At 34.7% G+C, this 27,429-nt stretch overlaps 1 protein-coding gene across 4 annotated transcripts in view; it reads left to right on the forward strand.

The window, feature by feature from the left end:
- The first annotated feature begins 1,172 nt into the window (after positions 1-1,172).
- Positions 1,173-27,429, forward strand: part of LOC148939687 (coronin-2B-like) — a 118,393-nt gene continuing 92,136 nt past the window's right edge. For 2 of the 4 annotated variants that reach the window (XM_089107210.1, XM_089107213.1), the window contains exons 1-2: positions 1,174-1,220; positions 22,143-23,480. In XM_089107210.1, coding sequence (XP_088963336.1) covers positions 23,457-23,480 — 24 coding nt within the window. In that variant the 5' untranslated portion in view covers positions 1,174-1,220; positions 22,143-23,456. Of the gene's footprint in view, positions 1,221-22,142; positions 23,481-27,429 lie in introns of those variants that run through there. The other 2 variants (XM_089107211.1, XM_089107212.1) reach the window with 2 other exon arrangements.

The raw sequence follows: 27,429 nt of genomic DNA on the forward strand, positions 1-27,429 counted from the left end.
GGGTTATGAAGGAACAGGTGGGGGGGTCTGGAAGAGGGGCATTATCAGGTGGAGTAAATACAGATGTAAACTGCCTATTTACAGCATTGGCAATTTCTATTGAGTCATCTATTATACGGTCATTATCATTAAGTCGCGTAACAGAGTGTCTACCAGGTTTACGGGCTGAGGCATAATTCCAAAAGCGTTTTGGATTTAAATTGCTTGCTGCTGCTGCAGCCTCCTCATGCTGTTCAAATAACTTTCTGGATATATTTCTGACTTGTTTTCGTGTCTTGGTATATTTTGTGTAGTGGTTCTTATTGTGTATATTCTGTTTATATAGTCTCCAATACCTTTTATTTTTGTTTCTTGCTCTCTTTAATTCTTTGGTCATAAATGGTAGCGTTTTGGGTTTACGAGCCCATCTTACTACAGTATTTTTCTCTGAAACCTCTAGCAGTATTTTCTTCATCATAATCCACGATTTATCAACATCATTCTCAATGATAAAGGACCAATCCTGCCCAACCAACTCTTGCTTCATCAGATGGTAATCTCTATACATATGTTTGGTAAAAACTGATTTTTCTGGATACAGTCTAAGGGAGGATCGTATGGCAGCGTGATCGCTTGCACCAAAGGGCGGTAGTGGGGCCACGTTTAAGAGCGGTTCATGGTCGTGTACTATTATGAGGTCCAGCAAAGATGGGAGGTGGCCATCCCGGTGCCTAATCAGAAAATTTACAGCTTGGCAAAGTGAATTGCTAGCTAGACACTCAAGAAAAGGTACAACTGATTTCTGTCCAGAATAGCCACAGCCATCTATCCATTGGACGGAAGGTAGGTTAAAATCCCCGACTATGAGAAGGTTTCCTGTCAGCGCTACTTTTCTATCAATTGATTTTACTACTTCAAAAAGGGACCTCTCTAAATTGTCTTTTATTGTCATTTACTTTTGTCTTTTATTGTATTGTCATTTTGTCATTCATTGATCCTTCTATTCTTGATCAAAATAACTCTGAACATCTTGCAGTTGCCAAATTAAACTTGTTTTCTGTGATGCAGGGGTTTGATATAAAGTAAAACCAGCCAAAATAACTGAATTACTTCGCCTATTTAATTAAGTCTCATGAAAAATATGGTTGGCAGCGCAAGTTCTCTTTCTTACTATTATTATTAGAAGAAACTAACGAAATCCTATAAATAACTTGAATGAAGACTGTTGAGTAGTTTCTAAAGTAAGAATTTATGAAAATAGCTGAGCTATCTAATAAAAGGTGAAATTTTAGTTTAAGGGCCTCTTGCTAGGAACGTCTTGGAAAACAGGTTAGGCAAGGTGAGCTAGGTAAATAAAAGTTCCAGGAATGAATCTAGGGCCTAGAACACATCCCCCAAAGATAGGCCTACTGCTAATGTGATGCATCTACCTTTTTCTTGTTTCTAGGGCTTAGAGGATGGTAAATTTTCAGCAGTTCATATTATTGACTTACAGGTAAACTTTTTGTTAGGCTATTCATATTATTGACTTACAAATAAAGTAAACATGCCACTTGATGCCTTTTTTTTTATGCTCTTCAAATATAATGATCATTTTTGTTGGAAATGAATTTGGTCAATATATACAAAATCATATTATTGAGTTAGGACTAAAGTGAATACACCATTCGATGCCTTTTTTTATGCTGATTACGAATATAATAATCATTCCTATAGAAAATTCAAATTTAAGCCATTTTTGAGCTCTTGAAAATGACAAAAATAGGTGTAAAAAGGCTAATATAGGGTGTAAAAATGCTTAAAACATTTGTTTTAAACTTACTGTTTCATAATAAATCCTTATTTTAATCCACAAGCACTGACTTTCCATGAGTAACTTGGATAATCACCAGTATATAAGTTCCAAGAATTCATTTTCCAAATATTATGTATTTTTTCTTCATTAACGCCGAATGTTCAAGAATGCGTTTTCGACGAAACGTCAGAAATATTAAACCTAACCTAACCTAATCCTTTAATATTTTCGACGGTTTGTCAAAAAAGCATTCTTGAACATTCGGCGTTAAGGAAGAAAAAAATACATAATATTTGCAAAATGAAATTCTTGGAACATATATACTTGTGATTATCCAAGTTACTCGTGGAAAGTCAGTGCTTATGGATTAAAATAAGTATTTATTATGAAACAGTAAGTTTAAAACAAAGGATTTAAGCCTTTTTCCACGCTATATTAGCCTTTTTACACCCTATTTTTTGTCGTCTTCATTAGCTCAAAAATCGCTTAAATTTGAATTTCATATAGGAATGATTATTATATTCGTAATCAGCATAAAAAAAGGCATCGAATGGTGTATTCACTTTAGTCCTAACTCAATAATATGATTTCGTATATATTGACCATGAATTTTACCCCCACCCCTATAGCCTATATATCAATTCAGGGTATATATTTGCACATTAGGGTGGTGGTGGGAAAGTTTAAACTTATCTCTCATTTAGGCTACATCATAAATAAAATTTCTAAAGTTCTCCATGGAAAGTCCCTCCTGCAAAAAATCCCCCCCCCCCCTTCTAGACAATACCATCCTTGCTAAAAATATCTGGTTGGCAATTCCACTTAGAAAGTTCTCCTTAGCCTAGCCTACTTTCATTTGAAAAAAAGAACTTATGTTTTGTTTAATTTCTGATTTTTTTTTCAAATGCTGGAAATTCTCTCCTTCATGAAATTTGTTCCCAGAAATCCCCTCCCTCTGTGGAAAGTTTCTCCTGCAGGAAATTCCTGAATTTCTCTCTTGGATTATTTCTCCCCTGGAAATCCCCCCCCCCCTCCTCATTTGAAAATCCTCCAGAAAATTCCAACCCTGGTGAAATTGATCCCTGGACAGTGCCCCAAAATATCTCCCCATAGAAAATCCTCTTCCCAAATAAAGTGAGATACTCTCAAATAACAAATACAGTACTCTTCTATTAACCAGACTCTTTTATATAGGCCTACTGCTAGTTTGGTTAATGCTCATGAAATAAAATAAAACAGGATGACTATATAATAGTATAGAAACAAATTTGGGCTATATATTTGCACATTTGGGGGGGGGGGGGGGGAAAAGCATAGCATATATTAAATACGTAACCTAGCCTAGGTACCTTCCCCCCAAAACCCCACAAAACAACACTTTAAATATCATATATGCAATTAAAACCACACTATAGGCTACATTGTATTTCTCTACAGCAGTGTCTTGTATCATCCTTTAAAATCAGGTTTTTCAATGCCTCTTGAGTTTGATATATAAAAAGAGTCTAGTTATTTGAAGAGAACCACAAATACTATATGCAAACAATCAGCAAATTTCTTAACTCACAGCCCTTTCTCTAGGGACTGAGGTAGCTTTCCTGTTAGTTTGTCAATTTTGAAAAAATTGTGTTGTCTAAAGTTCAAGCCCAAGTTACTCAACTACAGACTATCTTCATTACCATTTCACTATCACATATTGGGTTGTGACAAAAAAACAAACAAAAAAGTTGGTGAGTTGAGGGAAACAAGCTAAAAAAAGAAACATAAGGATGCTGTTAAATTTTCCATTTAATGCTCTTTGTAAAATAGGGCTCAGGTTATCATCACTGCTTTTGATTGCATCCTAGCCTCCTCCCTGCCCCCTAATGGGGCTAGATATAGGCCTGGGCTGCATACAGTTTAGTGATTCTCATCCCTCAATCCTGACTTACAAGTTGTTAGCCCCTCAGCTAGAACTTTACTGCATAATATTTGCTGGCATTGCATTTTTTTCTCAGTCCCCCTAATGAGGCCAGACATAGCATATTCCTAGGCTATATAGAAAATTCTGGTCGTTTTATTTTTTTTTTTCCTAGTTCTGTTTTTGTTGTTGTTACATAGTACTACATCATGTTATGAACCAACTGGTGGTAAGTAATATACACAAAAATGCTGCCTATTAACAGAATGACTCAAAGTTTGTATATCAAGTAGGGTTATATCTGCCCCCAACAGAGAGCTGAAATGCCATTGTCACATTAGGAATTGTTGTGTTTGGAAGCAGTGTTGGATAGGGACCAGATGGGGAAAATTTACATCTTTTTAATTTACTTTGTTTGCTAGAAGGTGAACACACCACTCAATGTATCTTTTTGTGCTCATCCCAAATATGCTAATCACTTTGTACCCAAATATGCTAATCACTTCATACCCAAATGCCATTTAAAGTTCTTGAAGGTGACACCTTATTCTGTCCATCATTTGGTAGTAGAAAATGGTTATCAAAAATTCTTAAAACTGCTTTAAAATATTTATAAAAACTGACTTATCTCATTCCTAAATTGATTCATTTTACAACTACATCATCAGTGGCATCAATGAATTGAAATGTAAAGAATAGTATCAAAAATTGTTTTAAAAATTCATGGGTTGGGATAGTTTTACTTTTTTTTCAAATTTTTTCAATGAAAAAAAAAAAAAAAACATGTGCCAGTATAGAAGAATTACTTTCTAAAACAGACCTCATAAAAACAAAATAATGGTACCATTCAGTTCCCTGATTGATGCTCTTCAATTATGATATTTTCCACTAAGACATTGCACCACCTTCTTATTGTCTCAGATATATCCCTAAGAATATTTCTACATTTTTTTATGTTTGTCATCTTTATCTGTTAATGGTAGTTGTAATTTTTACCTGTCAAAAGCATTATCAACAGAATTAAGATCAGTTTCTTAAATGTATTATTTCAAAATATGGAAAACAATGGGAAGAAACACAAGAATCTGATGAGAAACATAATGGGTAGTATAATGTAAGAATTCCATTGTTTTAATGCTTTTGTTAATTTTGTATATAGCCTAGGATTATGTTTTCAGCTAGAAGTGGCTCTTTTAATAGAGCTATGTTCTTAGGGCTATGTACTATGTTTTAGCCCATAGGTCCTAGGGCTATGTTTTAGTGGCGCTTTTAATTTTGTATACAGCTTAGGACCATTAGCAGAATGGAGGGGGGGGGGGTACATAGTCAGAGCAGCCTGTATCATGTTTGGAAAGAGCAAGTGGAATTGAGGTGTACTGTTCTATTTTTACCTCAGTATTTCCTTTAGAAGAGCTGCTCTTCTTCACTGTTGTCAAAAGCTATTATTCAATTAGAATACAAAAAAGTTGTACCACACTTTGAATTCTAGGAGGAGAGGAGATGAATGCCTCTTCCCCTCAATTGAATTCACTGCACCTTACCCCTCCTAATGGATAAATATACAGTCCACTAAATATATTCAAATTACATATAATATAGCATGATTCTTTTCATCTTCATTATCTTACAGTAAATGCTAATGTAACATCACAAAGAAAAGATATGCTCTATTTTAAAAATACTGAATATATGTAGGGGGCTGTATGCAATTTTAGGAGAGATAAGTATTTATGATTGTTTTAAAGTAGTTCTCAGAAAATTGGTAGCTATTCTCTACTAAAAAATAATGAGAAACAAATTGTTTCTTGTTCTTGAGACAAGGCATCAAATAGATTAGATGCCCCCCCCTCATCTTAGACTTTGAAAAGTGCCTTTTATGATATCTCTGTTGAAAAATTCCTTTCTGAGGTATTTTTTTTATCTAATTCTAGGGGCTAGAATTAGATAAATTAGTACATGAAGCAATCATTATATATAGAAAGAGAAAAAAAAGATGCATCAATTGGTGTAGTTTCTACCTAGCAAAGTAGTGTAGAAAACAAGGAATTCACCTCCAATTGTTCTACTCATGAGTTAGTATTGTGTTTAGTTCAGAAGAGCCATGCATAACTTATTTTTTGCTTATTTCTTATTGATAGTGATGCTCTATCAAAATATACTAGTCACTTCATGCTGTTGCAAATTTCATTTTTAGCACCAACATTTTTTTTTCAAAGTATATGGTGACACATACATCCTCATATTTTTCAGTGGAACTTAAGGAAAAGAAGAAATATGCCACTTAATACAGTTTTACAATATATATAACTATACAAATATAACTATCATTACCTTATTGTGCTCAGTTGGCCCAACCCCCCTTTCTTAATAAAGCCAGACATAGTCCTAGGATATATACAGATGTTTGCTGAACTTAGGGGTTTGTATTATTTTTTCTGTTTATCTCATCAGTTATTTTGTTATATTTGGAAAAAAATCTGTAAACTTGCATATATAACTTAGACCTATATCTGGCCTATTAGGAGGGGATGGGGGTGTAACTAAAACTATCAAATAATATTAAAAAGATTAGAAAAGCCAAGTCAGAAAAAAAAATCTTAGGGGTTTGCATTATTTTTTTCTGCTTGCCTCATCAATTGTTTTGTCTTATAACATCAAACAGTTTGTGATAACAAACTGTTGCCATCATAAGGAGCAACCCAGCTCAATAGTAACCGAAACTCTAAAATACGAAATTTTGATACCAATAGATACATCAAAAGAATCACATTTTTATGCTGATTTCAAATGTATAAGTTTCATCAAGTTTAGTCTTACCCATCAAACGTTATGCGCCTTGCTTTATTTTCGGGAAAAGAGGGAAACACCCCCTAAAAGTCATAGAACCTTAAAAAATCACACCATCAGATTCAGCGTATCAGAAAACCCTACTGTAGAGGTTTCAAGCTCCTATCTGCACAAATATGGAGTTTTGTATTTTTTGCAAGAAGAAAGATCACAGATGCATGTTTATTTGTTTTTTGTTTGAGTCTATTTCTTTCACCTTCGGTTTTGATTCAGGGTAAACTAAAAAATTTTCTTAAAGATTTCCTTTTCACAGGGGGTTAAGCTTATAGTAATAGATTAAGATGCATAAACCATTGCCTCAACATCCCCAAATTTCTCAAACCATGTAAATAAAGAAGATCATGTGAAAAAATGTTTTTTTTTTCTTTTTTTTTGTATATTTTTTTTCATAAGATTGGTCGCAAACAAAATTCAAAGCTATGAACTGAGCTTTGATTAGTAAAATGACGATTTTTTTTTACAAGTATGCCATCTTATTTGCCTTGCTAGATTTTGAAAAATAGCTTTTTTTTACATGGAAAAATAAAAACAAAATGCCCTCCTAGATTTCGGAAAATAAATTGTGTGTATCTTCATTAAACAAGTGCTTTCCTCCCTCTACATTTTTGTAAATGGGCGTTTAAGAAAGGCTGAATTTGATGGTATAATCAAATAGTTCGTGGTAACAAACTGTAAGTAAGGAGCAACCTGGCTCAATGGTAACCGAAACTCTAGAAAACAGGATTTTGATACCAATAGATACATCAAAAGAATCAGTTTTTAATGCTGATTTCAAATATATAAGTTTCATCAAGTTTAGTCTTACGCATCAAAAGTTACGCACCTGAGAAAATTTGGCTGGTTTTCGAAAAAAGGGAGAAAGACCCCCTAAAAGTTATAAACCCTTAATGACAATCAAACCATCTTATTCAGCGTATCAGAGAAGCCTCCTGTAGAGGTTTCAAGCTCCTATCTACAAAAATGTGGAATTTTGTATTTTTTGCCAGAAGAAAGATCACCGATGTGTTTATTTGTTTTTTTTTGTTTTTTTCCCCCAAGGGTGATCGTATCGACCCAGTGGTCCTAAAATAGCGTGGAAAGGCTCATTGGAACGGAAATTAAAAGTTCTAGTGCCCTTTCTAAGTGACCAAAAAAATGGAGGGCAACTAGGCTCCCTCCCACGCTAATTTTTTCCCAAAGTCACCCGATCAAAATTTTGAGATAGCCATTTTGTTCAGCATGGTCGAAAATATGATAACTATGTCTTTTAGGATGACTTAATCCCCCGAAGTCCCTGGGGGGAGGGCTGAATGTTATGAACTTTCCCCAATGTTAACATATAGTATTGATTATTGGGAACTATATGGACGTTTTCAGGGGGGATTTTTTCTGGTAGTGGGAGGGTGGGTGGGTCGAGGGTTATGTGGGAGGATCTTTCCATGAAGGAAGTTTTCATGGGGGAAGGGACATTGCTATGAAGGGGGCACCGGATTTCCCAGCATTATTTAAAAAAAGATCAGAAATTAAATATAAAAAAAATAAGTTTTTCAACTGAAAGTAAGGAGCAACATCAAAACTCAAAACGAACAGAAAATATTACGTATATGATTAAGGGTTCACCCTCTAGTCAATACCTCCCTCTTTAAGCCAAAGATTTTTTAGTACTTCCATAAGAGCTATTTATTCTAAATAACGACCTTTGTGATTAAGCGGTCATCTTTAAAGATTTGGAATAAAATTTGAACTTTAGCTTAAAGAGCGAGGTATTGACTACGGGGTGAACCCCCTAATATACGTATTAAAAATATATGAATATAGAAGTTCGTTACGTAAGTTAAATCGTAAGTTACGTACATTTATTACTAATAAAAACGTTTGTAAATAAAATTAAGCAAGTTTTGAGAAAGCCATTTAACCAAATAAAAGTAAAATTAATATGCAAATTTTGTTTGAATTATTCATGTACGGTGAGGCAAAATCAAAACCTGAATTAATTCAAAAACGTTTAAAAATTAAAGAGCGAGCTTAAATTAAATTAGCTTAAAGAGCGAGGTATTGACTACGGGGTGAACCCCCTAATATACGTATTAAAAATATATGAATATAGAAGTTCCTTACGTAAGTTAAATCGTAAGTTACGTATATTTATTACTAATAAAAACGTTCGTAAATAAAATTAAGCAAGTTTTGAGAAAGCCATTAAACCAAAAAAAGTAAAATTAATATGCAAATTTTGTTTTAATTATTAATGTACGGTGAGCCAAAATCAAAACCTGTATTAATTCAAAAACGTTTAAAAATTAAATAAAAAAAACAAGTTTTTTAACTGAAAGTAAGGAACGACGTTAAAACTTAAAACGAACAAAAATTATTCCGTATATGAAAGGGGATGTCCCCTCCTCAACGCCTCGCTCTTTCCGCTAAAGTTTGACTTTCTCACAACTCTATTTTTTTTAAACAATAAAAATCTTTAGCGTAAAGAGCGAGGCGTTGAGAAGGGTACAGCCCCTTTCATATACGGAATAATTTCTGTTCGTTTCAAGTTTTAACGTCGTTCCTTACTTTCAGTTAAAAACGCTTGTTTTTTTTAAATTAATTTTCATAAAGACTCTTCCTATTTGTATGAGTTTTCCACAAGTATGCCACACTATTTACCTCCCTAGATTTTGAAAAATTACTTTTTTTGTCCATGGAAAAATAAAAACAAAATGCCCTCATAGATTTTGGAAAATAAATTTTTTGTATCTTTATTAAACAAGTCCTTCCTCCCTTTGCATTTTTGTGAATGGGCATTTAAGAAATGCTGGGTTTGATGGTGTAATTTTCATTATGACTCCCTATTTGTATGAGTTTTCCACAAGTATGCCACCCTATTTACCTCCCTAGATTTTGAAAAATTACTTTTTTGTCCATGGAAAAATAAAAACAAAATACCCTCATAGATTTTGGAAAATAAATTTTTTGTATCTTCATTAAACAAGTCCTTTCCTCCCTCTGCATTTTTGTGAATGGGGGTTAAGAAATGCCGGATTTGATGGTGTAATTTTCATTAAGACTCCCTATTTGTATGAGTTTTCCACAAGTATGCCACCCTATTTACCTCCCTAGATTTTGAAAAATTACTTTTTTTGTCCATGGAAAAATAAAAACAAAATGCCCTCATAGATTTTGGAAAATAATTTTTTTGTATCTTCATTAAACAAGTCCTTTCCTCCCTCTGCATTTTTATAAATGGGCGTTTAAGAAATGCTGAATTTGATGGTATAATCAAATAGTTCGTGGTAACGAACTGTAAGTAAGGAGCAACCTGGCTCAATGGTAACCGAAATTCTAGAAAACGGTATTTTGATACCAATAGATACATCAAAAGAATCAGATTTTAATGCTGATTTCAAATATATAAGTTTCATCAAGTTTAGTCCTACCCATCAAAAGTTAAGCACCTGAGAAAATTTGGCTGATTTTCCAAAAAAGGGGGAAAACCCCCTAAAAGATATAGAACCTTAATGAAAATCGCATCATCAGATTGCGCGTATCAGAGAACCCTACTGTAGAGGTTTCAAGCTCCTATCTACAAAAATGTGGACTTTTGCATTTTTTGCCAGAAGAAAGATCACAGATGTGTTTATTTGTTTGTTGTTTTTTTTTCCCAGGGGTGATCGTATCGACCCAGTGGTCCTAAAATATTGTGGAAAGGCTCATTGGAACGGAAATTAAAAGTTCTAGTGCCCTTTCTAAGTGACCAAAAAATGGAGGGCAACTAGGCCCCCTCCCACACTTATTTTTTCCCAAAGTCCCCCGATCAAAATTTTGAGATAGGCATTTTGTTCAGCATTGTCGAAAATATGATAACTCTGTCTTTTAGGATGACTTAATCCCCCGAAGTCCCTGGGGGGAGGGCTGAATGTTATGAACTTTACCCAATGTTAACATATAGTATTGATTATTGGGAACTATACAGACGTTTTCAGGGGGGATTTTTTCTGGTAGTGGGAGGGTGGGTGGGTCGAGGGTTATGTGGGAGGATCTTTCCATGAAGGAAGTTTTCATGGGGGAAGGGACATTGCTATGAAGGGGGCACCGGAATTCCCAGCATTATTTAAAAAAAGATCAGAAATTAAATATAAAAAAAATAAGTTTTTCAACTGAAAGTAAGGAGCAACATCAAAACTCAAAACGAACAGAAAATATTACGTATATGATTAAGGGTTCACCCTCTAGTCAATACCTCCCTCTTTAAGCCAAAGATTTTTTAGTACTTCCGTAAGAGCTATTTATTCTAAATAACGACCTTTGTGATTAAGGGGTCATTTTTAAAGATTTGGAATAAAATTTGAACTTTAGCTTAAAGAGCGAGGTATTGACTAGGGGGTGAACCCCCTAATATACGTATTAAAAATATATGAATATAGAAGTTCGATACGTAAGTTAAATCGTAAGTTACGTATATTTATTACTAATGAAACGTTCGTAAATAAAATTTAACAAGTTTCGAGAAAGCTATTTTAACCAAATAAAAGTAAAATTAATATGCAAATTTTTTTTTAATTATTCATGTACGGTGAGCCAAAACCAAAACCTGTATTAATTCAAAAACGTTTAAATTAAATAAAAAAAACAAGTTTTTTAACTGAAAGTAAGGAGCGACGTTAAAACTTAAAACAAACAGAAATTATCCCGTATATAAAAGGGGGTGCCCCCCCCTCAACGCCTCGCTCTTTCCGCTAAAGTTTTACTTTCTCTCAACTCTATTTTTTTTAAACAATAAAAATCTTTAGCGTAAAGAGCGAGGCGTTGAGAAGGGTACAGCCCCTTTCATATACGGAATAATTTCTGTTCGTTTTAAGTTTTAACGTCGTTCCTTACTTTCAGTTATAAAAGCTTGTTTTTTTTAATTTAATTTTCATCAAGACTTCCTATTTGTATGAGTTTTCCACAAGTATGCCACCCTATTTACTTCCCTAGATTTTAAAAAATTACTTTTTTTGTCCATGGAAAAATAAAAACAAAATGCCCTCATAGCCTTTGGAAAATAAATTTTTTTGTATCTTTATTAAACAAGTCCTTCCTCCCTCTGCATTTTTGTGAATGGGGGTTAAGAAATGCTGCGTTTGATGGAGTAATTTTCATTAAGACTCTCCCTATTTGTATGAGTTTTACACAAGTATGCCACCCTATTTGCTTCCAAGTAATAGGAAAAAGTTGACCTATGTATACATTCCCTGGGCACTCTCGTTGTTATCAGGCACTCCTGTTTGAGGATGTACTCCTATCAAAATAAAAGACAGATACAATTTCTTTTCGCGGCTTCGTTCTTCATCGTTTCACCACTTCGACTCTCTTCCGAAACAAAGGAAATTGCTATTGTTTCTTGTCTAGGTAAATGAAACCCGGGTTCGGAAATTAATGGGAAGCACAAATATTGGCTTGCCTCTATTCTTAGCTGCTGGAGGTCCAGCAATTTGTTTTTTCCTATCAATATTTTTCTTAAGCATTTTAGAAACATAAGAATAAATGACTATTAACTTTCTAGTTGATAGCTTTCTGCTGATAACTTCAAGTGCACCTGTACCTAAGAGGATGGGAGGGAATCCTCCCCCTTCCAAGTTAGAACCGATTAGGCCTAATAGAATTATCAAGTTTTTGAAAATTCCTGAAATAACATGTGATAAAATGCATAAAAATAGCTGAATAATGAAAAATGGTATGTTAAAACATATGAGTAATGTCTAAAATACAAAAATCTCCAAATATGATAATTATTTCTGTAAAAGAGTACCCCTTAATACATTATTCAAGACTGGAGGGTGTGTAATATCAAAATTTAACTTTGGTATTCATAATTTCAAACTCCTCAAGGGTATCCCTTGAGACAAATTTAGTTTGCGAAGGCCTTTCCCCCATCCTTACCCTTCTGTGTGGGTAAGTATATAAAGAACGTAATTTTTTGTGTAATTTTTTTTTAATTTCCCTCAATGTTTCCAAAGTATGACAGGAGCTGTCATAGTGACGGACTCATATGACAGACTTAATCGGAATATGTTCTACAGAATGAAGGGAGCTGAGAAGGTAATTAGATGTTTTCGATAATTCTTAAATAACTAGTTAGCTTGTAATTTTTACTAAATTGTATTCTGATCCTTCAGGACAAAATTATTGCTTTGCGCTACAGAGCGGTGGAAATCGCCACGTTGCTGGGGTATGATCACCTTTGTTGCTTAAAAGATGCAATAGGACTTTCTATTTCTGCTCGAGTGAACCCTATTCAGATATAACATGACCACTGGTTCGATGTGGTCAAGCTTGAATGAAAAACAACAATAAAGACAAACAAACAAAAATTATTCCATTATTCCAGTATGGCTCCAACTAATTTTTGGTGGGCTCCATTCTCCCTCTTTTTGGGGGAATATTTGTTTTCCTTATAAAAATTCTAGCAATTTTGATTGATAGCTTTAAACTAAATGGATTTTAAATCTTGAGACTCACCACGAACAAGAATTTTTGAAGATACAAATATTGGTATTAAACTATCCTTTAGAATTCGGTTTGCTGTTTGAACGGGATGCTTTTATTTATAGTTTGGTTTCAAGAATCTTTTGAAAACTAAATCGTGAAATATCGTATGTTTATCCTAAGACGTTGTTTTGTTTTTTCCTTAAAAGTTAATTTAAAAGTAAAATTAAAGCAATTTTGATCACAAAAAATATTTTGATAGAAAACAGAAGTAATGAGCTATCTTAGAATTTAAAAAGAACAAAAAATATAATGTACATGAGGGGGACTGTCACCCTCTCAAATGCACAGTTCACGAAAAATTTTTAGTAGAGCTTTTTCCAAAATGTCTTTGAGCGCTACAAGTGTAGCTAGTTTTGGCATTGACTCAGGATTTGGTCATATTCACAGTTTGGACCTATAGCTCGAGTCAGTCTACAGTGTGGACTTAGCTTTTTTCTACTGAGTCAGGACTGAAATATTTTTCGTACCAAGTTGCCTTTTGGACTTCTTGTCAGGGGCATCCTGAGGCTCATTGTATTGTGGTGGCAATCTTCGTAAATTTTACCGAATCGCTACCTGATTTATGCCGAATTTTCTGCAGAAATCAAGAATTTTGCTAAATTTTGGCCGATTTTGCAAAATTTCTGCTGAAATTTTTGACGTCGGCGAAAATTTCACTGAATGCCAAATAAGTGGGGGGGGGGGGCGGCGCGACGCTCCCCCCTTCGGGACGCCTCTGCTTCTTGTTATCACCGAAACTTGGCTTAGTTCTTTTTTTTACCAAGTGCGGACTAGGCCTGTTTTTTTTTTTTTTACAGCCACAGAGAAAATAGAAAATAAGTATCATACCTTAAAATGTTCATCTGTTCCAAAGGGGTAACAGAAAGACCAGATATGAAGAGAGTCTAGGACAAGGGGTGGATGGTCTTTATCACTTTAGACTTAAAAAAAAGGATTAGAACTCTTAATTTCCGATTGAATGAGCAACCTCCGACGTTTCTACAACCACGAAGGGGGAGGCTGGCAAAGAGGAGGGGTAGCCACCCTCCTAAACGAAGTAAATTCTGCTCGATTTGGGGTTTAATGTTACTCTTTAATTTCATAATAACAGCGTGGACCAGAAATGTTACCGAAAATCAGGAGGGATTATATATTAATTTCTACCCCCAACCCTTCCTTAGAACTAATTCTCTATTTATCTGAAAGTTAAAAGAGAGTTAGGATGTTTTGATACTAAAATACACCCGTTTCCTTGAGATTGTCTCAAGGATTTTTCCTTTATCTTTTTTCATTTTCATCTCCTTTTTTTCATTTTGTCTTATTTTTATCTGGTTTGTTTCGTTCGCATTGTTGCTCAGAAAATGTGATGATCTGCTTGAATTTGTTCTTTTTTTTCAATTTTGTTACTGAAAAAGGCATTTTTAATCATAGGCAGCGCAATAGCGCTGCTTAAGTAAAGAACGATGTTGACACAATGTACTATTCATTTTCTTCTTCTATACCAGGGCACTTTGTATCGAAGGAGTTGTCGTAGAAACTTTGAAAAGGCTGATTCGATTGGAAATTGGAAGGGCTACTGCCCTTTTTAATAGTTGAAAGTTATTGGAGGGCAGCTAACCCCCCTCCCATGCCTACCATTTCCCCAAACACATCCAATCAAAATTTTTAGATAGACATTTTGTTCAACGTAGTTGATTTCCATATACAAATTATATTTTTGAGTAGGACACTCCCCCACAGCCCTCAGTGCAAGGGTTTTAAGTTATTCCCTGGGGGCAGATAAGAACGATGTTGGCACAATGTATTATTTATTATTTTTTTCCTTTAGACCAGGGCACTTTGTATCGAAGAAGTTGTCGTAGAAACTTCGAAAAGGGCTCATTCAATTGGAAATTGGAGTGGCTTGTTCCCTTTTTAATAGTCAAAAGTGATCGGAAGGCAACTAACGCCCCTTCCACGCCCACAATTTCCCGAAACGCATCCAATCAAAATTTTGAGATAACCATTTTGTTCAGCGTAGCTGAAAGTTCTGGAAATTAGGTCTTTGAGGATGACGATCCCCACCCCCCATGACTGTGGATTTTCAGTTAAATTGACATATACTGACATTTCTTCGGTTTTGATAATTTTTCATTTATGAAAGCAAGAAAGGAAAATATTTCAAACATATTTTGTTTCAGTAAAGCACAAATAGTGTTCTTGTCTTGAGAATGCATAGGGGTTATCAACCCTACTCATGTTAATATTTGGTCGTTTTGAGTTTGACTCGACTATTTATTGTAATTTATGTTCGTTTTGAGTTTCATTTGTTTATTGATAGTCATTTGTGGTAGTTTTACGCTTGAAGGATTATTTGACTTTATTTTTGCTCATTCTTTGCTTAATGGAGCTCTTTACTTTTCTTTGAAAAACTTGTCTTGTGGAAATTTTTTTTAAAAAATTAATATACATTCAATGACGAATATGCCACCAAATGGCTACTTATCATCAGAGAATTGGAATTTTTATGTATAATTTTTGTCAGCTTTAAACCTTCTGGGTAACTCAAAATGTTCGCTGAATAGCATTTGGGCCGACATAGCTGTGTTTTAGCACACAGTAACCTGAAACTTCAGTTTGATGCGACGCAAGATCGTTTACTGTTTTAAAGGTCACTAGATGAGCTACTAGAATAAGCCCTCTCCTGATATTCTACGACCATTGAATCAGGATGATCATCTTAAGGAAAAAAAGAAAATGCTCGCCCGTATCTTTGTTTTTTATAGGAAAAATACGAAATTCTGTATTTTGGCAGATACATGGATTAGACCTTCGCTTTTCAATTCATCGGCTTACTATATTTTATGGTGTAATTTTCATCACAATCGCACCCTTGGGGGGGGACCTCTTTCTAGAATAAAGTGAATTTTTGTTAGTAAAAAGTGGGTAGAATTTACGTAGGCTATTAAATTTAGCAGCTATATTCTTTTAATTTAAGTCTTTATCTTAAAAAATTCGTTTATTAGAGTTCAGGTTCGTTGTTAAAGATCTAGCGTTTGATTGATTTGTCTAATCTATCCCAGGAAGGGCTGATTTATGCAATAATGATATGAAAGTATGACTACCTAGTATGACAAAATTGAAAGGTATCAAGGTATCAATATGATAGGAGGTGTCAAGACTTGTTCCAGATAGAATAAAGGCATTGCAATCAACTCGCCAAACATTGGCGTAATTTTGTCAAAATCCTGGGGGTGGGGGTCATGTCGAGTAAAAATGACAGTGACAACTGAACAATGAGCCATATAGTAACAAAACAGGTAAAGATATACACAACTAGTATTATGATGCAAATATTGTCTTTTGATTAATTTAGCATCCCTCACAACAAGCGCTGTAAGTTTTAATTTCACACACGAAACTGTTCCTAAGATATTGCTGATATGCCCTTTTGACAACATGCATACGGATGGCAGGTTGTCATCCCTTCAACAGAGATATTTTCTTAAAATTTCACCTTCATTCCTTCATAGGTTGTGGATTTTGAGCTAGCCAGAAGTACGACACTCTGTGTATTCATTTAATGCTGCTTCTACGATTACTGTAACTAACGGCACTAATGGCTTTAAGTTGAAACTTTAAGGGAATGTTTAGGAGGAGTTTCAATTAAATGAAAAACCTATGTGCATGCAGGTATTTAAAGGGCATATCAGCACTATAGCACTATAGGGCACATAAGGACATAGACAACGATGTTCTATCACAGCTAGTAGTATCATTGATATTTTAAAGGAACTAATTTAATTGAAAATTAAAGTTCTAGTGCCCTCTTAAGAGTCTAAAGTGATTGGAGGGCAATCGGCCCTGCTCTTTAGCTCACAATTTTCCAGACACTTCCTATCAAAATTTTAAGACAACCATTTTGTTCAGCATAGCTGAATGGTCTAGTAACTATATCTTTAGGGTTATTGGGTATCCTAGGTCCATCCCCCACAATTATGTAATTTGCCCTTTATGCTTAAAAACTAAATGTTGCTTTAAAATGAAAACAAAACACACTGTTTGTATGCTAGTTGCCAATAAGACATCTCAGCAATATACCAAGAACGACTGTGGGTATTAAGTTCAAATTTTCGCGGCTACTTCTATTACTACTTCTGCTCTTAAAATTTCTGCTCTTAAATAATGCCAGAATATAATTTGTACTTTACTGAAAAAGTCTTTTAAATGTTTTCACTTTTATAACTTTAAGAAATCAAAATTAATTAAGATTTTAAGGAATAAATTTCATTATATGTTTATTAAAATGACAATGCACATTTTTTCAGTAAAGTACAAATTAAATTCTGGCTCTTAGAAATCATAGGGGTTTTGAACCCTACTCATATTAATTTCTGCATGTTTTGAGTTTGACTCTGTTATTTATTTTAATTTCTGTTTGTTTTGGGTTTCATTTATTTATTGATACTGATTTGTCGTAGTTGTATGCTTGGTAGGTTATTTGATTTTGTTTTTGCTCATTTTTGGTCTAATGGAGTTCTTTACTTAAAAAAAGCTTATTTTGTGGAAAAAGTTTTTTTTAATTATTACAAAAAAAAAACTGACCTGTCTCTGTAGATGCTTGAATTGTGCAGTTATCATAGTTTTGACAAGATTTTTGGAAAAACTAAATTTTAGCTCAAGGGGCAAACTGGGGCTTGGGGGGAAGGCAAGCTGGGGAGGAGGGTTATATTGAAACATCTTAATCGGTACAAACTCCACATGATTTGAAAACCAAATATTTTCAGCTCTGGATTTTCGGTTATACTTACCTTAGGGGATTAAGCTGATTCAATTTGACTGAAGACGCTGCTTGGCCAAGTAAATTGTAATCTTTGATTTGCCATGTTCTGTAAATTTACAGACCATACACCTTTTTTGATTCCACCAATATACATTTAAGGGACCTCTGTCCCTGTCTATTCAAAAAAAGGTGATAATTTGACTACTTTTACTCTACGGTGTAGGTTATGTCTTTTGAATTTTGGTTTTTACAGATCTTGGGGGGCAGCTTTGTTTTTTTTTGATTAAACTACTGCTACTACTACTAACAACTCACCTCAACACCAAGCCGCCTGAGGCCAACACAGCTACGCACGCTCCTCCTCCATCCCAATCTATTCAAAGCCTCCCTCTTTACACCTTCTCAGGAAGTTCCCATTTCCTTTAAATCTTTCTTTATGACGTCCTCCCACCCCAGACGAGGACGACCTGTTTTCCGGTTAGCCCTAGACGGTAGGCCGGAAAGAACAATCTTCGGCAATCTGTCATCCTTCATCCGCACAACGTGCCCTAGCCACCTCGACCTTTCTTTCATTATAGCCCTAGAGAGTGGTATTGAACCACATATTTCGTACAGCCTATTGTATTTTTCCCTATTTTTCGATTAAAGAAAAATTAAAAATATCTAAAAGATATTTTTTGAAAATCTAGGGGTTGGGGAAAAAATCTAAAGTGACAATTGCCCCTCCCCAATTGACGCACATACCTCTTAGCATAAGCGTAATTTTTTGGGGGAGACGGGGCAAATATCATACCCTTTTTCCTAAAACTAAGCACAATAATATTTCAAATTGCTATGAAAATTGTGCTTTTCAGTGCTTCAATTTCTATTCATTGGTTCACCCTACTTGAGGTTTATTGACAGTGAATGCTTTGACAAATAACATCCCATCTGCCTATCTGGTTTCCAGAATGTTAGAAGAAACTTAGCAAAATTTAAGCGCCCTGGAGGTATAGACTTTACCCCTTGGAGCTAAAACAACAATAATACTGATTCTATATTGTTTGCTGAAAAACGTGTCGTTAGTGAAACAGGTGTTTCTGGTTCGTTAATAATACGCTTCTGGAGGCAGGTGATAACTTCAGTAAAAATAAAGTAGCATTTTTTGCAACAAAGCCTAGGGGATGGAGCTCAATAGCCATTTTTGCGACACTAAATTATTAAAGACTGTCGTGCTTTCTATAACACATAACCAGTAGCATAATTTCGTCAAAATTATGGGGGGGGGGGGAGGGACGAAGCTGGAGCCAATTTTCCCGAATCAAGTGAAAATGATGGCTAGTAGGCTAGGGTAAAGGTACAGATATACTAAGGAAAACTGATCTGTTTCCGTGGATGCTTGAATTATGTAGGCCTATCTTAGTTCTGACAAGATCTTTGAAGACACTAAATTTCAGCTACAGGGGGGGGACTGAGGTAGGGAGGGCAATTGCAAATTACGCCCGTGCACATGACTTGGTCTTGAGTAGCATGGCTGTGGTAATTCAATAGGCAAAACAAGTGCAATATTTGCTGCTAAGCATAGCCCTGTTGTTCGCAACACAGCTGCTGTAAATTAAAAGACTAAAAGGGCAGTGTTTGCTACCACACATGCCCCTGTTGTTGGCAATAGATTCGAAAAATCCAAAGGCAAAAACAAATTTATATGCCTCCACCGATAGCCTTGTTTTGGGCGATTCGGCTGGGGTGATTCAAAAGACTAAAAAGGGCAGTATTTGCTGCTACACATAGTCCATTGTGGGCAATGGATGCGGTTAATCAAGAGGCCAAAAAAAAAAAGGTTTGCTGACACCCATAGCCCTATTTTGGGCAATGCGACTGCGGTTAATCAAGAGGCAAAAAAAGAATATGTACTTGCTACCATACAGAGGACGGTTGTGGGCAACAGCTACAGTAAATAAATCAGGAAAAAAACCTTGTTTGCTGCCAACCATATTTCTGTCTTTGATTTTACAGCTGGGATAATCAAACGGTGGAGAAAACTGTGTGTGCTTCCTAAAAAACCCTATTGTGGTTAACGGTTGTGGTTATCCAGAACACGGAAAAAGACCCTCATGTTTGCTCCTACACGTACCTTGTCGTGGACAACATGGCTGCAGTAATTCAGAAGGTGGTCTGTTGCATTGGAAGAAATTTTTTACATACATTTCAGATTGACCACTATTAAATTCGAATAATTACGTCGTTTCTATTTAAATTAGAACACGAGTAGTTAAATAGCCTACTTGAACGTGCTATTTCAGTCTCCTCCCAATTTGCACTGGTATGCAACAGGGAATCTCGTTATGCCCAATAGTATTTTTTGTAGTAACAAATAATGTTCACGTTGATTTTTCAGATAGACGGAAATTTGTTGATAGGCTTACTGTCTTAGAACGCGTTGTAAAAGTTCAAAAAGCAGCCGAATGGATATCCTGGAACAGCTATTAGATGAATCTGTTGTTAATAGTATGATCGTCAATCCTTCAAATTCATCAGTTTTAAAAATTAATTGGTACTTTTATGATATACCCCCTTCAGCTCAAGTTGTTCGTGCATTGACGCACTGTAAACCGGTTTCTTTCGGTAGTTTCTTTCAACTTAGCGTGAGAAAAGACAGAAAGAAGTGACAGAATAGATTGGAAATGTATAATTTGGGTTATTTTGAGCATTAGGGGGGGGGGGGGGGGAGGGTAAAGTATTTGGACATTGTGAAGTCAGAAAACAATTCTTACTTCATAATATCAGAATAATGATAGCTAACGCATTTTGCATGCAGACCCACTATACTCTACCCCACTTCCTTAATGTGCAAATATATAGCCCAAATTCGTTTCTAAAGTGTGTATATTTTTATCATACTTAAGTATATTTTATTTGGATTAACCTAACTTCACTTCTTAAGTGGTAGGGGGTACATCATACAAGTATCAATTAATTTTCGTTAAACTCCCCCTTCTTCCGCTCGCCTTTTCCCCTTGAAATGTCGACGAGCACTTTCAAATTACTAGATGATTTCCAAGCCATCTCAAGATATTTAAAATGGACTCAAGAGCGCATCTAGGATTTATGTTCGGGGGTTGGGGTTTACAATAAAAAAAACCTTAAAAACTCATCAAAATTTGTTTTTATGCATTTTTTTGCCTTTCTAAGAATCGGAAAAATCTCGGGGGGGGGGGTCAGACCCCGCCTCCCCCTATTCTTGGATACGGCCTTAAATGGGCTTGTCATATTAATTATATATTATAGCGCGAAAATGCCACATTGTCCCTCCTTAAGAGGTTTGAACGTCCTATATTGCACTTTGACCTCTGGCTGTTCCTCTTATTTGTAGATCTAATGTCACCTGTTTGGAATCCTGATATATCCAAGGAATTCATGGATAAAATAGAGGCAGTCCAAAAAGATATGTAATTGTCTTTAATGAGGTCCCTTACACCTCGCCTCCTCCCTTCTCCCTCAACAGAAGTCTTATTATTTCTCCCGTAAATTTTTCTACAGGGAGGTAAAGAAGAACTGTTTCCCATGTAATTAAAATGTTAAAAAAGTTAATATCCTTCGACTTTTTCCTCCCCATTCTTTGAGTTCTTTGTGCTAAGTTTATTTTGTGTTTTTTTTTTCATTTATTTTGTTTATTTTGTTCTGTTTGTGTAGTCTATCGTTTAATTGTATCGTGTATGAAATGTTCTGTTTTTACTTTTTAAAGTTCGTCTTTTTTGTTTTACCTTTACTTAACATACAAGCGAATTTGGCCGTATTCGAGCTAGTGATAGTTATTTTTGAACTAGATATTATTTTATCTTCATTAATGTGAATTCTACTAGGGAGCGGAAACAAATAAAATAAAACCGTGTTTCGGGTTTTCCACTGTTCACTAAGAAGTGGCTTTTTATAAAAAGAAGATTCTTTAGGATATCTGGGATTTAATGAACACATTTTTGAAATAAAAAAACCTGCTATTTCAGCAAACAAGAAAAGAGGAAACAGCTCTTTTTGGAAAAAAGGGGAAACTTTTGGTTGGATGTCTTTGGGTAAAAAAGGGCATGTAAGTGCTAGTTGCCATCCAATCATTTTGGTCGCTTAAAAAGGGCACTAGAACTTCTATTTCTGCTTGACTGGCCCCTCGTCTATCTTCTTGGACCTTTGGTTCGATGGGATCACCCCTGGGAAAAAAGACAAATAATCACACGTCTTTGATCTTCTGGCAAAAAATATAGAATTCTACATTTTTATAGATAGGAGCTTGAAATAGGCTCGTATCTTTTGATGGATAACATTAAACGTAATTAATTTATATATTTGTAATAAGCATAAAAGTCAATCCTATCAATTTATTAATTGTTATCAAAATTCTTTTTTTTTAGGTTTCGGTAACTGTTGGGCCGAGTCGCTCCTTACTTACAGTTCGTTGCTACAAACTGTTTGATATTGTGGTATGGTAGCTTTTTACTGGGGATGAATATCAGATGGCAAATTAAGCTGATGTCGCTGGTCACCTTGGAGATATCTTCCTTGTGAATTAATATTCTGTTCTGGCAAATTAGTAACATTTCACTGTCAGAATTTCACTCGAATATTTAGTAAACATTGCCATAATCCTGGGCCACTGGCTGCCAACGAAATAAAAAAAAAATCTGTCTCGTAACTCGGGTGTTGGAGGGGTTCGAGGGCAGATGATACTACCTTCTAAAATTGACAAAAAATGACAAAAAATGTCAATTCTAAAATTGACAAAAAATGCTTAGCACCTGATTTAAGTAGGAGACCCCATTCTCCTCGGTAAACTTGCCTTAATTGAAAAGTTTTGACCCTTTTTACGGAAACGAAACCCTGGCTTAAGAATCTGACTAGTTGAGGCTGACTGCGCCTTGTCAAGACCTATTATCTGCATATTTCAAGTTTCCAATAATTGGAGAGTAGTTATATTCATTTATATGAAGATCCATAGTTTCGTCAATAGGTTTTCTGAAATTTGACTTCTTCTAGTCCTTAACGTGTACCTTAGTTCTTACCATCTACCAGTCCTATCATGTAGATGGATGTAGATGGATGATTAAATCTGTTTTATCCCTGTTGTTACTAGGTTGTACTGAGTGGCGTCAATTCACAAAGATATAAGGGGGAGATGTATTCCTGAAAATCTAATTGCGCGATTTTGTATATTTTTTTTCAAAGGAAATACAAAAAAAGGTATTTTCAATGAAAACACCAACAAAAATATTTTTCAAAATCTAAGGGGACATGACCCTCCCCTCCTAGAAAAATGACTCCAATTGTTGCACCTCAGAAAGTACAGAGTACTCGAAAATTCCAGCTGCACCATTGGATTTGCCATATCGAGATTGGGGGTGGTCCATCCTTACCTGAAAATCAGACTTTTCTGTAGATACGAGGTTTTGGCAGAGGGCAGGCGAGTCTAATTCATCAGTTTTTTTTCACATGTGATATTAAACAATTACGTCTCTTATTAAAACCGCGACGGCTCCCTTAAACTTACGTGAATCAATAAATACAAGGCGGTCACTTGTGAAGAGAAATTCGTTCTGTCCGCAGTCTGTTGATTATGCGACGTTGATTAGTCTAAGATATGTGTTACATATGAGAGATTAAAGGAATTATATCTTCGTTTTAGTAAAGGAAGAGATCTCTGTAAATGGGAAGTGAACAGTTGATTAAATATGCCAACTTCTACAAATAATCAGGTGAGATTTTTCCTTGTTTAGGCTAAGTATCTTAGTCAGTAATTGAACTTTGAATTTTTTATACGGTAAAATTCTACTTTAGCTACTTTTGGCTATCTTGGAAATGGATTAGATTAGGAAAATGAAAGTTTCAGGGTTAAACTTACAGGTTAAAGTATGTCTCGGGAAGGTATTTTCAAGTACCTACCTCCACTCCTTCTCCCTCTAGAGGTTCCTGAAATTTGCCGACGTGACCCATTGAAATTTTGAAAAAAACAACATTTTACCTTAATTTTCACTTATCAGTTTCTTTTTACTGTGGCTTTAGTTCTGAAAAATGTAATTCCTGTTATTTGAATAGAATTTTAATCCATATCAATTTTTTTTTTTAATTTAGTAAATGTATTTGCATATCTTTAAAACCTTATAAATTGGGATTGAGCAAAGTTGTGAAGCTGAAAGCGATTTTGTTGTATGTACTTCATTTAAATAGAAGTGCAAGGTTTCACTTTTATAACACAAAGATTTTTAAAGGTCATTAAAGGTCAGGACCCTCTAGAGGGAGAAGGTGTGGTGGTAGGTACTTGAAAATACTTTTCCGGAACATACTTTAGCCTGTAGACCCATCCCTGAAAGTTTCATTCTCCTAACCTAACCCCTTTCCAAGATAGCCAAAAGTAGCTAAAGTAGAATTTTACCTTTTATGATCCCGACCTTACCTCTGATTTTCCTTCGGGAAGCAAGGGTGGAAATTCAAGAAAATGTAGGGGACGAGAATGATTTATTTCGATTTTTCTTTTACAGAGATACAATAAAGCCATTTTTCAAAATCTATTGTATTTGTGTGTTTTTTTATTGTTTGTAACAAAGAAAAGCTATTTTTCCAAAATCTAGGATTCCCCACCTGGGTACCCCTGGGGAAGGAGTATGAAAATTCTCGTTTTATACCATTTCTCAGTGATATAATGGCCATTATTTCACTGAGAAGTGAGCATTTTAGTTGAATTTACCAAATTCTCGCATATGGGAATCGAAGCCAGAATATTCCATAATACGGCAAATGTAACTAGTGTAGCCTATGGTTCCTTAATTGATCACGGTACTGTTCTATTATCTGTAAAACACGCGAGAAATAAAGCTTGGTTAATGCTAATAAAATAAAACAATAGGATAAAAATATAATAGTTTAGAAACAAATTTGGGCTATATATTTGCACATTAGGGGGGTGGGGGTAAAGCATAGCATAGGCCTGTATTAAATACGTAATCTAACCTAACCTAGGTACCTCACCCCCCCCTAGATCCCAAAAAACTGAAGTTTAAATATAGTTCCCAGAGTGAGAAACCCCTGAATGCTTGTTTATACACCATCAGATCTTTGCTTTTATCGGGTGGATGTATCGTGTGTTTTACGGATAATAAAAGAATAATAATATTCTTTTTAAGTTCGATTTCATCGTTTATTGTAGTTTTTGCTAATTCAAGTTTTTATTCTTTCCAGTGGCTGATCCAGGATTTTTTCTTAGGGGGGGGCAGAATAGATTGATCCGATAAACGCGTTAGGAGCAAGTTTAATTAACGCAAACTTGCGTTAATTAAATAAATTACACTACTTTAGACTACGTTAGGCACCCCTCTGGATCCGCCACTGATTTTTTCATTCGTTGTAGGCCTAGTTTTTCCCGTTTCAGTTTTGTGTTTTTCCAAATTTAACATAGCCTGCACGTATACATATACGCTTCGTCACTACTAGCTATGGATCAACAAAACTGATATAAAAACGCTTAGCTGTTATAAAGGTGAAAATGGGCCAAAGGCGCCATTTTCGAACTTAAATGCACAACACCTTTTTTGGAGATGAATTTTGCTGTGAAAGTGTTATTGAAATTCTTTTTTTTTTAAATCATCATGAAGTATTTCTGGTACTTAAAGTATTAAACTACTCTTTTACATAGTGTATATTGAATGTCAAACTGGAGATGCTACAGATACCGGGACAGATACCCGCCAGACTGGTTATTTCAAGACACCGCTATTAAGAATTGGAATGCAAAGAGTAGTTTTCATTGCGTTTACGATATTTAAACTGTGGTTTTTTGGGGTTTAGGGGGGGGGTACCTAGGTTAGGTTAGGTTATGTATTTAATATATGGTATGCTTACCCCCCCTCCCCTAATGTGCAAATATATAGCCCAAATTTGTTTCTAAAATATTATATATTCATCGTGTTTTATTTTATTTCATTAGCATTAGCCAAACTTGACTTGTTTAGCACTATATAAAAGAGTATTTTTTAATCTAAAAAGAACAACTGAATTCTGTTCTTTGGTAAATTAGAAAATTTGAAAATTTCATCGAAACGTCAAAATCGTTGGACCGCCGAAAAATAAGGTACAAAAAACTGTACTGGTGCATTATGCGGGCATCGCTATATACTGTATCAAAGAAACCAGTCACGAAACCCCTTCAAACTGCTATTTCATTAGCAGACAACGGGTGATATGCTATATAAATTGATGGCAAAGCGTGGTTTCTCAATACTTAAACGATTTTGTTGGGGAGTTTAGGAGGGAGAAAGGTACCTAGGTTAGGTTACGTTTTTAATTTTTGCTATTCTTTACCCCCCCCCCCCACCTCCTAATATGCAAATATATAGCCCAAATTTGTTTCTGAACTATTATATATTCATCCTATTTTATTTTATTTCATTAGCATTAACAAAACTTGACTTCTTCGCGGTGCCCGCATAATACACCAGTACCCAAAAAACTTACACAGGAACTATTAACCTTAATAAAGGAAAATGTTTTATATGTTTAGTTGCCTTTTTTGTGTTAAGTAATTTTTTTTCGACAGGTTTTGTTGCATGTGCTTCCTCTCATTAAAAAGAAAACCAGACTTTTTTTGAGATGAATTTTACTGTGAAGGTGTAATTGAAATTCTTTTTTTGAAAAATTCATCATGAAATACTTTTTAATCTAAAAAAAAACAATAGTTTTTTGTTCTTTGTTAAATGAGAAAATTCGAAAATTTCATCGAAACGTAAAAACCGTAGGACCGCCGAAAAATAACGTACAAAAAAAAATACACAGGAACTATTAACCTTAATAAAGGAAAATGTTTTATATGTTTAGTTGCCTTTTTTGTGTTAAGTAATTTTTTTCGACAGGTTTTGTTGCATGTGCTTCCTCTCATTAAAAAGAAAACCAGACTTTTTTTTAGATGAATTTTACTGTGAAGGTGTAATTGAAATTCTTTTTTTGAAAAATTCATCATGAAATACTTTTTAATCTAAAAAAAACAATAGTTTTTTGTTCTTTGTTAAATGAGAAAATTCGAAAATTTCATCGAAACGTAAAAACCGTAGGACCGCCGAAAAATAACGTACAAAAAAAATACACAGGAACTATTAACCTTAATAAAGGAAAATGTTTGATATGTTTAGTTGCCTTTTTTGTGTTAAGTAATTTTTTTTCGACAGGTTTTGTTGCATGTGCTTCCTCTCATTAAAAAGAAAACCAGACTTTTTTTTAGATGAATTTTACTGTGAAGGTGTAATTGAAATTCTTTTTTTGAAAAATTCATCATGAAATACTTTTTAATCTAAAAAAAACAATAGTTTTTTGTTCTTTGTTAAATGAGAAAATTCGAAAATTTCATCGAAACGTAAAAACCGTAGGACCGCCGAAAAATAACGTACAAAAAAAAATACACAGGAACTATTAACCTTAATAAAGGAAAATGTTTGATATGTTTAGTTGCCTTATTTGTGTTAAGTAATTTTTTTCGACAGGTTTTGTTGCGTATGCTTCAAATCCAACATTTCCCCTTATTAAAAAGAAAACCACAGATCTTAACATTAAAAACTAAAGCTAATGAGAAGAAATTGTAAACGAGGATCCATCTTGACGTATTGTTGATGTATTTTTGTATGTGAGTTTATTTTCTGATGTATTTTTGTATTTTAGATG

This window comes from Artemia sp. Qi Xiang Cuo, chromosome 21 (genome assembly GCF_049724085.1).
Source record: "Artemia sp. Qi Xiang Cuo chromosome 21, ASM4972408v1, whole genome shotgun sequence".
NCBI classification, from domain to species: domain Eukaryota; kingdom Metazoa; phylum Arthropoda; class Branchiopoda; order Anostraca; family Artemiidae; genus Artemia; species Artemia sp. Qi Xiang Cuo.